Source organism: Stigmatopora nigra, chromosome 5, assembly GCF_051989575.1.
Source record: "Stigmatopora nigra isolate UIUO_SnigA chromosome 5, RoL_Snig_1.1, whole genome shotgun sequence".
Lineage (NCBI taxonomy): Eukaryota > Metazoa > Chordata > Actinopteri > Syngnathiformes > Syngnathidae > Stigmatopora > Stigmatopora nigra.
This window is the reverse complement of record NC_135512.1, coordinates 339,515-351,465: the sequence shown is the minus strand read 5'-3', so window position 1 is coordinate 351,465 and position 11,951 is coordinate 339,515. Positions and strand designations below refer to the sequence as shown.

The window sequence follows — 11,951 nt, the reverse complement described above, 5'->3', positions numbered from 1 at the left end:
ATGAATGTTACAGGTGCCAAATGTATTCAAAATTTTCATTGAAATAAGAGAAAATATATATTTTATTTTGTTACACTTCAAAAACAACGCTTTCCTTCAGATATTTCTTAATCATTCAATAAAATATTGTTACCATCTTATTTGAAGCTATCACTAAATAAGTGACTTATGACCAAAGATGGCCACCAGTACAGTACGTACGCCGCTAATCACAAGCGTTCTTTACGCAGTAAATGTTATCCAACCAACCGCACATTTGTCGCGCCTCTGTGACGTACACGGAAGTTATTCGTGGTTGACAGCGTGCCGGTGCTTAGGTAACGTTTTGACTGGTTGTGAGCCCCCTTCTTTCGTTTTCGCGTGAGTATTTGCTTTCTTTTTCCTTTTTATTACAACGAGACAAGGTTGTATTACCGTCGCTGGTGGCGTGACAACCACAGCCGCTTTGAATAAGAATAAAATAACTGGCTAATAGTTTAGCTTCGGGTAGCACGTGTAGCGCAGTTGCTAGTTTACGCAACAAATTGTTGACGCTGTGAATGTTATTAGTTTGGAATGACAACGTCTGGATAGCTTCAATGTTATTGTGCGGAAGAAACAACGTGTCATGAATGTGACAGTTGGTCAATTAGAATTGACTGTATATTAGGGCTGTCACGCTTCATCGACTACTCGAGTATCCAATAAAATGCATTCCGTCCCCATGCTAAAGTCATTTTAAAGGGATCCAAATCTTTGATAGACTTTAACTCAAGGGTGTCAGACTTGGGTTGGTTCGCGTGCCGCTTTAACGTCAACTCCATTTCACAAAATGATTATAAAATGACAATTCTTGATTTAAAAGGGGGGAATCAGGAAGTGTAATATACATCTATATCTATCACTTGAATTTGACCCTTAAACAGAAAGTCGGCACTCCTGATTGACTTTCCCGGGCCACACAAAATGAGGCGACGGGCCACATTTGGCCCCCGGGCCGCCACTTTGACACGTGTGCTTTAACTATGCTAAATATGCTCAGTTTCTTCGCATTTATTTCTGTACATGTCGACGAATGACAATAATGGATGACTAATTGACTTCATTGTCTCTGTAGGATGGCGGCCAGTCCGGAGGAGCTGGCCGCGGTGGGTTCCGTTCTGGTGGACCCGGATCAGGTCCTGACGCAGAGGTTCCGCGCCCTGTTCACCCTTAAGAACCTGGGAGGTAAAGTGGGATTGTAGCTCATCATTTGCCCCATTTGTATTCATTTGTTTCTATTGTGGTAGGCGCCCAGGCGGTGGAGTGGATCAGCAAAGCCTTTGCGGACGACTCGGCGCTGCTCAAGCACGAGCTAGCTTACTGTCTGGGCCAGATGCAGGACACCCGCGCCATCCCCGTCCTGGCCGCCGTGCTGGCCGACACGCGGCAGGAGCCCATGGTGCGCCACGAGGCGGGGGAAGCGCTAGGCGCCATCGGGGATCCTTCGGTTCTGGACCTGCTCAAGTCTTACTGCCAGGATCCCGTGGTGGAGGTAGGCTAACATGTGTGCTAACATGCTCAATTGCTAATTGAGCAGCTCGTGAGTTCTTTTCGGGTTCCTTATGGTTTTTGCTAGCTTTCGGTTTGCTTTGACTGACGTTTTTTCTTCAACGCTAGGTGGCGGAGACGTGCCAACTGGCCGTCCGGCGCCTGGAGTGGCTGGCCACCGGGGGCGCCGACGGCGACGGGAACCCGTACGACTCGGTGGACCCGGCGCCGGCCGCCCCCGCCGGCAGCGTGGGCGATTTGCGCGCCGCCCTGCTGGACGAGAGCCTGCCGCTCTTCCAACGTTACCGGGCCATGTTCGCCTTGCGCAACCTCGGCGGCCGGGAGGCGGTGCTCGCCCTGGGAGACGGTGGGTGACACGGAAACCCGGCGCCCATAACCCCTCCGGCTAACCCGTCGACTGACTCGGCAGGCCTCCAGTGCTCGAGCGCCCTCTTCCGCCACGAGATCGGCTACGTGCTGGGCCAGATGCAGGACCCGGCGGCGGTGCCGGCCCTCCGCGCCGTCCTGGAACGCGGCGGCGACGAGAGCGCCATGGTGCGCCACGAGGCCGCCGAAGCCCTGGGCGCCATCGGGCGCGACGAGTGCCTGGACGTGCTGCGCCGCTACCGCGCCGACGCACAGCGTGTGGTCAAGGAGAGCTGCGAGGTGGCCCTGGACATGCTGGACTACCAAAGCGGATCGCAATTCCAGTATGCTGACACGCTGGTGGCCGTTCAGGGAACTGCCGCCACTGCCGACTGAACTGGGACACACACCCCAAAAATGGAATTGATCTTCAAAACGTCCGTGGACCTTGCATTTTGTTACAATTTGGTCTTTTTTTTGTCTGATTTGAAAGGAAAACTGAAAATCATCTGCAATATTTTTTATTTCATTTATTTTTAAAATAATGTTTGTTCTTAAAGTCATGCCCCATACCAGTCAAAATGTTTTGGACGTCAGTGGACGTCAATGGAAAGTGGAGAGTTAAGATAGGATTTATAAAGGAAAAACACTATTAAATGTGTCCATGCTTCTTTTTAAAAATATGTATATTTATATATTCAAAATTACGTTTCGGTTCATTACTGTATTTTTTAATTTTATTTAAATAATTCTATACAGAATTACTACTGTAGTCCTATCTTTGCTTTTCATATCTCTTTTTTTATAATCCGAATCGATAATACTCGTTCCTAAATGAAATACTTCATAGACGTTGAACGATGCGTTGAATTTCCATGTAGTCACATATGCTGACTGCGCCTGCGCGGCCGTTACCATGGCGACGCGGTCGTCGCCTTCAACTCGCTCGGCTCCCGAATTGGTGTTTGTCAGGTGTCCGTCGTCGCTGCCCTTGGGGCGAATTTTATTCCCAAAGTCGAGATGGACGGAACTCAACAAGTGAGCGTGCAGGTGGCTGCCTCCTTTAAGGCTTTCCTCATGAAGAGCAGCAGCAAAACCAACCTTAACTTGTGAGTTTTCATCTCGCTTGAAGTCGACTTCACTATTTTATGCCAACGCTATAGCTAGCATGGTACCAATTAGCTACAACCAACTTGTACGCTAACGCTATGGCTAGCGTGGTACCACCAATTCTATAGTACGCTGCCAACTACTTTGGTCACTTTTACTTATTTTTGTGACCACTTATTCCTGTTGACCACGAATGCTTTATCATGTTGACTACTTATTTATTAAGTATTTATTGATGATGCACTTGCCCACTTCTGTTAACTACTTGTTTACTTACATATGACCTATTTATTAAATATTCATGTATTATTTATTGATTATTTGTTTGCTTTTGTTAATTTTGCACTTTGTGTTGAAGGTATAAATCTCATTCAACTTGTATAATAACAATAGAAGCATTAAAAAGCTCCAATTACCTTTTAATGCTCTAATGCTTTAGCTAGCATGGTACCAATGAGCTAAAACAAAGTTTGACGCTAACGCTATAGCTAGCATGGTTGACTACCTACTGATTTATTACTTATTCATTGTAGCTCCACCCAAAGAGGAAGTATTTAATAAAAGAATAGTAAAAACTTTGAGGCACGGCTTTTTCTCGTCGTAAAATGTTGCCAAAAGTGACAATGAGTTTGTTTTGCACGCGGCAGGTACGACCACCTTTCGCGTCTTCTGATGCGCGTGATCGAGGAGCGTCCTCACGACGCGGTGGACGTGATGGAGGACCTGAGCCACGACGTCAAACTGCGGCTGTACGAGGACACGCAGAGCAGCCTGCAGGACCTGCAGCCCGCCACGGCCGCCGAGGAACTGGCCGAGCAGCAGAAGGTCCTCTTCGTGCGCCCCGAGGACGCCCCCGAGCACGAGTTTGAACTGGTAGCGGAGCACCCGCCGTCTTTCCTCTCTCCGGGACCCTCTTCTTTCCTTTCTCCGGGAGCCGGCCAACGTTAAATGTCCCACGGCGTCATCCCGCAGGAGTCGGCGCTGCCCAACGTGAGCGAGATCGCTTACTTCCTGGCGCAGGCCGGGGTGGGTCTGGGGCGCGAGGAGACGCAGCGCATCTTCTTGGCGCTCAAGCAGCTGGTGTCCTCGTACACCATGCAACGCTGCCGCCTGTGGGGCAAGATCCTGGGCACCGAGCGCAGCTACGTCATCGCCGAGGCCGAGTTCGCCGAGGGCGAGGAGGAGGACGACGAGGCCGCCGAGGAGGCGGCCGACGACGAGGCCAGGGACGTGGACGCCGACGCCAACGGCGACAGCGAGGTACGTCCAGACGGGGATTTCTAGCTGCCTCTCTGTGAGTGGTTTTCCAATGGCGATGGTGATTTTGGAGCTATGCCCGGGCAATTTCTGACCCTTTAGGGCAAGGGTGTTAAATTTGGCCAGATTTGGCCCCCGGGCCGCCACTTTGACACCTGCGCTTTAGGCTGACTTACCTTTGGTTTAGGGGCACTCCTGATATCCACTATTTGGTTGATTGTGGGCATTTCTAGCTGGCAAACTGTTGACATTTGTAGCATTAGCGTGTTTCCTTTGGCGTCACTTGCTTTTGATCTTGGACCTTTTGCCAGATGGACCCGCTGCCCCAGTCCACGTACAAGCCGCCCCCGGTGGTCCCCAAGGAGGCCAAGGGCACGGGCGCCAACAAGTTTGTGTACTTTGTGTGCAACGAGCCGGGCCTGCCGTGGTCCAAGTTGCCGTCGGTGACGCCGGCGCAGATCACGGTGGCGCGGCAGATCCGCAAGTTCTTCACGGGGCGCCTGGACGCCCCCATCGTCAGCTACCCGCCCTTCCCGGGCAACGAGGCCAACTACCTGCGGGCGCAGATCGCCCGCATCTCGGCCGGCACCCAGATCAGCCCGCAGGGATTCTACCAGGCCATCGAGGAGGAGGGCGCCGAGGAGGAGGGCTCCGAGGAGGACGGCATCGAGGAGAACCCCGAGTTTGAGGGCGTCACCGTGGGCGAGCTGGTCGACTCCCTTTCCTCCTGGGTGCACCACACGCAGCACATTCTCCATCAGGTGGGTGCCAAAAAAAAAAAAAAAGGATTCATGAGAGAAAGTCGTCACTCGTGGTTGACTTTCTGAGCGGGGGGCAACCATTTGTTGACATTTTTGCGGTGGTGACTGACAGGGGTCACAAAAAAAAAGGATTCATAAGAGAAAGTCGCCACTCGTGGTCGCAGCCATTTGTTGACATTTGTTGACATTTTTGCGCTGACAGGGCCGCTGCACGTGGGTCAACCTGGCGTCCAAGACGGAAGACGAGTCCAACGAGGAGGAGGCGGAGGAGATCGACGAAGACCCCGACGAGCCGGAGCCCGAAGTGGGACCGCCGCTGTTGACGCCGCTGTCCCAGGACGCCGAAGTCTTCGAGACGGTCCCGTGGAGCTCCAGCCTCTCGTCCACGCTCACCTCCCAGCACGCCATCGCCGTCATGCGCTCCAACTGCTGGCCCGGCGCCTGCGCCTACGCTTACGCCAAGTCAGTCAGTCCGCGGCCGCGCGTGGCTCGTGAGCCACCCCCAAAAAGTTTGTTTTCGAGGTCCGACAATGTGCTTTTTTTTGGAAGGAAGTTTGAGAACATCTACGTGGGATGGGGCCTCAAGTACCCGGGCGACGGCTACAGCCCGCTCTTGCCGCCGGCGCCGCAGAACGAGTACCCCAGCGCCCCCGAGATTACGGAGGACGTGGACCCCACCGTGGAGGAGGAGCAGGCGCTGCAGGACGCGCTGGACGAGAAGCAGGCGGCCGAGGAGGCCGAGGAGGGAGACTCGGACGAGGAGCAGGACGAGGAGGACGATTGATTGGAGTTTTAGACGCATTTGGGGAACTCTGTTGGATTGGTCGAAAACAATGGAGAAACATTCAAAGTCTTAATAAAATGCTAACCTTGTCTTTGATTTGATTTTATGCTAAGCCAATCATAAGGCTCGAGGAGACACTCGTGGCTGAGTTTAGCGTACAATTAGCTTAGCTAGCGAAAAAAATGCTAATGTTGCAATTATGACTGGACAAATCGTTTGAAAATCCCAAAATGTCATGAAAAAAGTCAAGCTGTAAACTATACAAAAACTACAAATGAGGGCAAAAAGGCATTCTATTATTTTTCTGCAAAATGCAAAAACTACAAATGAAGCAGTTCACATCAAGAAGAACATCATATGAGAACGCCATCTTGAAACAGACAGAAAAAATACTATGACATTTTCCCAACAATGTAGTATATAAAGATAAATAATTGTAAATATGCTTTGTCTTTGTATTTCATATTTGAAAAATATAGTATCCATTTGATTTCAACGAAAAGCAAACGTCGTCAATGTCAAAAAAAGCGGCTCTCATAATGTCAACACTGACGTCATCAACCTTCGACGGAAAAGAGCTCGTAGAAAGCTCCAGAGCAGCATGGCGGCGTACATGAAGATGATTAGAGCCGCCAGGCTTCTCCACAGAAACTCCACCCGCGTCGTCGAACTCCTCCAGCCGCCCGGTTCCTTGGGCTTCGGCTTCCGCCAGAGCGACACGGCGGCAGCGGCCGGGGCGACGGTGGCGTCGGCGGCGGTGGTCCCCCCCGGCTCGGTCCGCCGCTACCACGGCGACGCGACGGCGAGACGTCGTCGCTGCGTGCGGCTGACCGGCACTCACTCCGGCGTCCTCGCGGCTTCGTCCTGCCGGTCCAGGAGCTTCGGGAACCGGGCTAGTAACGCCGGCTTTCCCGGGGAGGACGGCGGCGAAGGCGGGGGGCCAGGGGGAGAAGACTCTGCCGCCGGCGCCGGTGGTGGTGGCAGCGGCGGCGGTGAGGACGGAGGACCTCAGATGACAGCTCTGACCCCCATGTTGGTACCGGAGGTGTTCCCCAATGTACCGCTGATTGCCGTGAGCAGGAACCCCGTGTTCCCCCGATTCATCAAGATTATCGAGGTAAGAAGCTGGACGGGAAATGTCACTTGTGTAACAACGGGCGAAAGAAAAGTGAAACTTTGACCAGGACAGACCCTCTTCTGTCACATTAGCATACTTGTAGCTAGAGTAGCTAGCTAGCATATACTACGTCATTTAGTACAATGTAGATGCACTCACGTATTTTAGATGAATGCAGTTTTGTGTTTCTCGTCCACCTCCACTCGTTTAATGCCATTGACGGCGATATACGTTCGATTTGTTAGCTGGCCAATACACGATTTGTCATGCCAATAATATACTGTCGATATAACGGTCGATCTGATTGGTCGATGTGTTGTTGGGGGACTGTCACAGGTGAAAAACCAAAAGCTGATGGAGCTCCTGAGGAGAAAAGTCGGCCTGGCGCAGCCCTACGCGGGAGTTTTCCTCAAGACCGATGACAAGTAGGTGGCGTAGGGTTAGCGTCCAACCTTAGCCTAGCTTCCCACCGCTAACCGGCCCCATTTTTTCAGCGACGAGTCGGACGTAGTGGAGTCCCTGGACGCCGTCTACTCCACCGGGACCTTTGTGCAGATCCACGAGATGCAGGACTTGGGGGACAAGTTGAGGATGATCGTCATGGGACACCGCAGGTTGGGAAATTGAAATGATTCCCCCCGTTAAGAAATTGTTTCCAAACATGGACATATCTTTTTTTTCTTCCCCAAAACATTTTGGGTGTCAACTAAATTGTTCAAAACTCCGCCTCACCCTGGCCAGGATCCGCATCACGAAGAGCTTGGAGGCGGAGCTCCAGGAGGAAGAGAAGGAGGCGGAGGCCCAGTCAGAAGCCCCGGCCAAAGGCGTGTCCAAGCGCCGTCGGCGCCAAACGGCGGGCGAGCCGGCGGAGGACAAAGTGAGACGACGACGACGCCAACTCCGTCTACGCGTACGTGCGGTTAAGCCCGTCGGTCCGCAGGGGGCGCCGGCCGACGCCACACCCTCTGATGCCACGCCTCCCGACGTCGCGCCACCGTCGGAGAGTGACGGCGTCCTCATGGTGGAAGTGGACAACATCCTCCACGAGAACTTCACCGTCACCGAGGAGGTCAAGGTATGATCGCGGGGACAAAAAAATGTCACGACCGAGCGCCTGACCATTTTGACACTTTTTCCCCGTTATTAATTCTTCCTAAAAATGTGAAATTCCACGCTGAAACCACTTTTGCTACTAGAAAAAAATACTTTTTGTATTTTTTTGGCCATATGTAGTCTACATTAAGCGTGATATTTGAAGGATAACTGTACTTACGATGAGTATTTTTGTTTATTTCATGTGTTTTTCTTTTTCTTCAGGCACTGACGGCCGAGATCGTCAAGACCATCCGTGACATCATCGCGCTCAACCCGCTCTACAGGTAACAGCTCACCTTTCTTCTTCTTCTACTTTGAAAAATGGGAATGTCTTAAATTGTAATATGGAATATTTTTTTTAGGGAGTCAGTCCTGCAGATGATGCAGGCGGGCCAGCGCGTGGTGGACAACCCCATCTACTTGAGCGACATGGGCGCCGCCCTGACGGGGGCGGAGTCTCACGAGTTGCAGGACGTCCTGGAGGAAACCAACGTACGTAAGGCTCCCAAAACGATGGCCAAGTGGCCATTTCCGGTATGACGGCGCCCCTTTTTTGCTCTCTCTCTCTTTGCAGATCCCCAAGCGTCTTTACAAAGCGCTGTCGCTGCTCAAAAAGGAGTTTGAGCTCAGCAAATTGCAGCAGCGTCTGGGCCGAGAGGTTAGCCGCTAACGCTAATGGCGCCATTTTCTACCACGTCCCCACGCCAATGCGCCTCTGTCACAGGTGGAGGAGAAAATCAAACAGACGCACAGGAAGTACTTGCTACAGGAGCAGCTCAAGATTATTAAAAAGGTTGGACTGAAAAATAATGATAATAATTGACATTTTAAATGGAAAATCGTTTGTGATTTTCAAGAGCCCTTACTTGTGTCCTGTTATGAATGAAGATAAGCGTCCAATCCATCTGTAGTAGAAGATTAAAAACAAGAAAAATACAGCGTATTTTCCGGATTATAAACAGCACTTTTAATTTACCCGCACAGGAATTAGGTCTGGAGAAGGAGGACAAGGAGGCCATCGAGGAGAAGTTCCGAGAGAGGCTGAAAGACCGGACGGTCCCTCAACACATCATGGACGTCATCGACGAGGAGCTGGCCAAGATGGCGCTGTTGGACAACCACTCGTCCGAGTTCAAGTGAGTGGCTACATTTGTTTGCTAAATCCGAAGACGGTGAGCAGCGTTAACCACACGTGCCTTTTTTTTAGCGTGACTCGCAACTACTTGGATTGGCTGACCAGCATGCCCTGGGGCACCAACAGCGAGGAGAACCTGGCCTTGGACCGGGCCCGGGAGGTCCTGGAAGAAGATCACTACGGCATGGACGACGTCAAGAAGCGTATATTGGTCAGTCTGCGCTGAAGGGGGAAACGGATCCCAAACAAATTCCAAACGAATCCCCAACGACTCCCGAACGACTCCCCAACGACTCCCGAACGACTCCCGAACGACTCCGACTCCCCAACGACTCCCAAAGAATCCCCAAGGAATCCCAAACGAATCCCCCACGTGACGCCGACCTTCCGCTCTTCCCCGGCAGGAGTTCATCGCCGTGAGTCAGCTGCGAGGCTCCACCCAGGGCAAGATCCTCTGCTTCTACGGCCCACCGGGCGTGGGCAAGACCTCCATCGCCCGCTCCATCGCCCGCGCCCTCAACCGCGAGTACTTCAGGTTCAGCGTGGGCGGCATGACGGACGTGGCGGAAATCAAGGGTCACAGGTGGGCGCCGCCACGGGTGGTCCGGCCGGGCCCGACGCCGGGGGGGGGGGGGGGGGGTGGGGGGGGGGGACAAAGGACCAATCCCACCACCGGTATGTAAAGACAAGGATCCTTCTCTGACCTCCGCCAATGTTTTCTCAGGAGGACGTACGTGGGCGCCATGCCGGGAAAGATCATCCAGTGCCTCAAGAAGACCAAGACGGAGAACCCGCTGGTTCTGATAGACGAGGTCGGTGGGCCGCCATTTTAGCTGGAGAAGTTTGAAGATGGTCCAAGTTGCAATTGGGAAAAGCAACAAAAAAAAATCTGGGATTTGATCCAAAATGGTGGTCACGGCAGGCTCAAAAGACGGCTCACGGAACGTGTCATGTTTCCAGGTGGATAAGATAGGGCGCGGCTACCAAGGCGACCCGTCCTCGGCTCTGCTGGAGCTGCTGGACCCCGAGCAGAACGCCAACTTCCTGGACCACTACCTGGACGTCCCCGTCGACCTCTCCAAGGTCCTCTTCATCTGCACGGCCAACGTGACCGACACCATCCCGGAACCGCTCCGAGACCGCATGGAGATGATCAACGTGTCGGGATACGTGGCTCAGGAGAAACTGGCCATCGCCCAGGTAGTCCGCCTAGACCGGCGGCCCGGGTGGGTACCCGACCGGATGACGGGGATTTTTTTTCGGTCCCGGTCCAGCGCTACCTGGTTCCTCAACTGCGCTCGCTGTGCGGCCTGAGCGAGGAGAAGGCCTCCATCTCCTCGGAAGCCCTGGGATTGCTCATCCGACAGTACTGCCGAGAGTCCGGCGTCAGGAACCTGCAGAAACAAGTGGAGAAGGTGAGCAAAAACCCCGGTAGATGGAAGGAAATGTAGCGCCTTCATCTCGGCTCTTTTTCCCTCCCTCGTCTCCATCCTCGGGGCAGGTCTTCCGCAAAGTGGCCTTCTCCATCGTCAGCGGGCAACGGGAGGCGGTCGGCGTCTCGCCGGAAAACCTTCAGGACTTTGTGGGGAAGCCCATCTTCACCGTGGACAGGATGTACGAGGTCACGCCGCCGGGAGTGGTCATGGGGCTGGCCTGGACCGCCATGGGTCAGTTCTCGTCTCTATCTCTCTCTCGCCGTATCCCTCCCCGGCCCACGCTACGTGCTAACACTGTGCCACGGGGCGGCAGGAGGCTCCACCCTCTTCATCGAGACGTCCGTGCGGCGGCCCGCCCGCAAAGACGACAAAGGGGAAGGATCCTTGCAGATGACGGGTCAGGATCAAACGCCGAATTAGGGATTTTGCCAAGTGACGTTAGTGGCCAAGTGCTAACGTGACGTTCAAATGGCCCTTCCCCTTCCTGTTCAGGTCAGCTGGGCGACGTGATGAAGGAAAGCGCCCAAATCGCCTCCACCTTCGCCAGAGCCTTCCTCAGCCAGCAGGAACCGGACAACCACTTCCTGGTCAACTCTCACCTGCATCTTCACGTCCCCGAGGTGCCGGCCGGGAGACGAGGTGCGGGGGTGTCTCCGGCTCCGCCCACACCTCTGACCTTTTGATATCTGGCCAGGGGGCCACGCCCAAGGACGGCCCCAGCGCCGGCTGCACCATCGTCACGGCCCTGCTGTCGCTGGCCAGAGCTCGCCCGGTTCGCCCCGACGTGGCCATGACGGGCGAGGTGTCGCTGACGGGGAAGATCCTTCCCGTGGGGGGCATCAAGGAGAAAACCATCGCGGTAGGACGGGCGTTTTACCGTTAACCGGGCGGCCATCTCGACATTTTGCCATTTATGTATCGGCATTTTTTGGCGCTCAGGCCCGACGCGCCGGGGTGACGTGCATGGTCCTGCCGGCGGAGAACAAGAAGGACTTCTCGGACCTGGCCGACTACATCACGGAAGGTCTGGAGGTGCATTTTGTGGACCACTACAGCCAGATCTACCCGGTGGTCTTCCCGCCGCCGCCACCGTCGTCTTAATTCCATTCGCCGCCATTGACGGCGGCCCACTTTTGATACGGACGTCCGGTTGGGATTGGAGGGCGTGGCCGCCTCCCATAATGCTCGGCTGCGGACAAGCGCGTTGAGAGATGTATTATTCTTTTTATGATGTATTGTTGTCAATGTATAATTCATTAAATATATTCTACGAAAAGTTACCTTTTTTTATTAATTCCTTTGAATTAAAAACACTTAGTAAGCCACTTTTATCATAATAAAAGATACAAAAGATCAATAAATTAAATAAATACAACAGTCA

At 53.3% G+C, this 11,951-nt stretch overlaps 3 protein-coding genes across 4 annotated transcripts; all 3 read left to right on the top strand.

Moving 5' to 3' along the window:
- Positions 1-221: 221 nt before the first annotated feature.
- dohh (deoxyhypusine hydroxylase/monooxygenase) lies at positions 222-2,532 on the top strand. Its single transcript, XM_077717175.1, has 5 exons — positions 222-360; positions 1,097-1,206; positions 1,269-1,513; positions 1,639-1,876; positions 1,940-2,532. The coding sequence occupies exons 2-5, from the start codon at positions 1,098-1,100 to the stop codon at positions 2,269-2,271; spliced, it is 924 nt and encodes a 307-aa protein (XP_077573301.1). The 5' UTR covers positions 222-360; position 1,097; the 3' UTR covers positions 2,272-2,532.
- Positions 2,533-2,776: 244 nt separating this feature from the next.
- On the top strand, positions 2,777-5,876 carry rsph4a (radial spoke head component 4A). 2 transcript variants are annotated; one of them, XM_077716818.1, is made up of 6 exons: positions 2,777-2,984; positions 3,633-3,858; positions 3,958-4,245; positions 4,554-5,003; positions 5,206-5,465; positions 5,557-5,876. In XM_077716818.1, the coding sequence occupies exons 1-6, from the start codon at positions 2,896-2,898 to the stop codon at positions 5,858-5,860; spliced, it is 1,617 nt and encodes a 538-aa protein (XP_077572944.1). In that variant the 5' UTR covers positions 2,777-2,895; the 3' UTR covers positions 5,861-5,876. The 2 variants fall into 2 exon arrangements, with proteins under 2 accessions (XP_077572944.1, XP_077572945.1); XM_077716819.1 differs by having other exon boundaries at positions 2,778-2,984; positions 5,553-5,876.
- Positions 5,877-6,351: 475 nt separating this feature from the next.
- lonp1 (lon peptidase 1, mitochondrial) lies at positions 6,352-11,850 on the top strand. The gene is made up of 20 exons (XM_077716816.1): positions 6,352-6,904; positions 7,241-7,329; positions 7,399-7,518; positions 7,646-7,781; positions 7,845-7,979; positions 8,222-8,283; positions 8,362-8,491; positions 8,574-8,657; positions 8,724-8,792; positions 8,984-9,135; positions 9,207-9,345; positions 9,539-9,717; positions 9,859-9,946; positions 10,095-10,334; positions 10,409-10,549; positions 10,636-10,801; positions 10,884-10,967; positions 11,063-11,190; positions 11,265-11,429; positions 11,510-11,850. Exons 1-20 carry the CDS (start codon positions 6,389-6,391, stop codon positions 11,669-11,671), a joined length of 2,985 nt encoding a protein of 994 aa, XP_077572942.1. The 5' UTR covers positions 6,352-6,388; the 3' UTR covers positions 11,672-11,850.
- Positions 11,851-11,951: the final 101 nt, after the last annotated feature.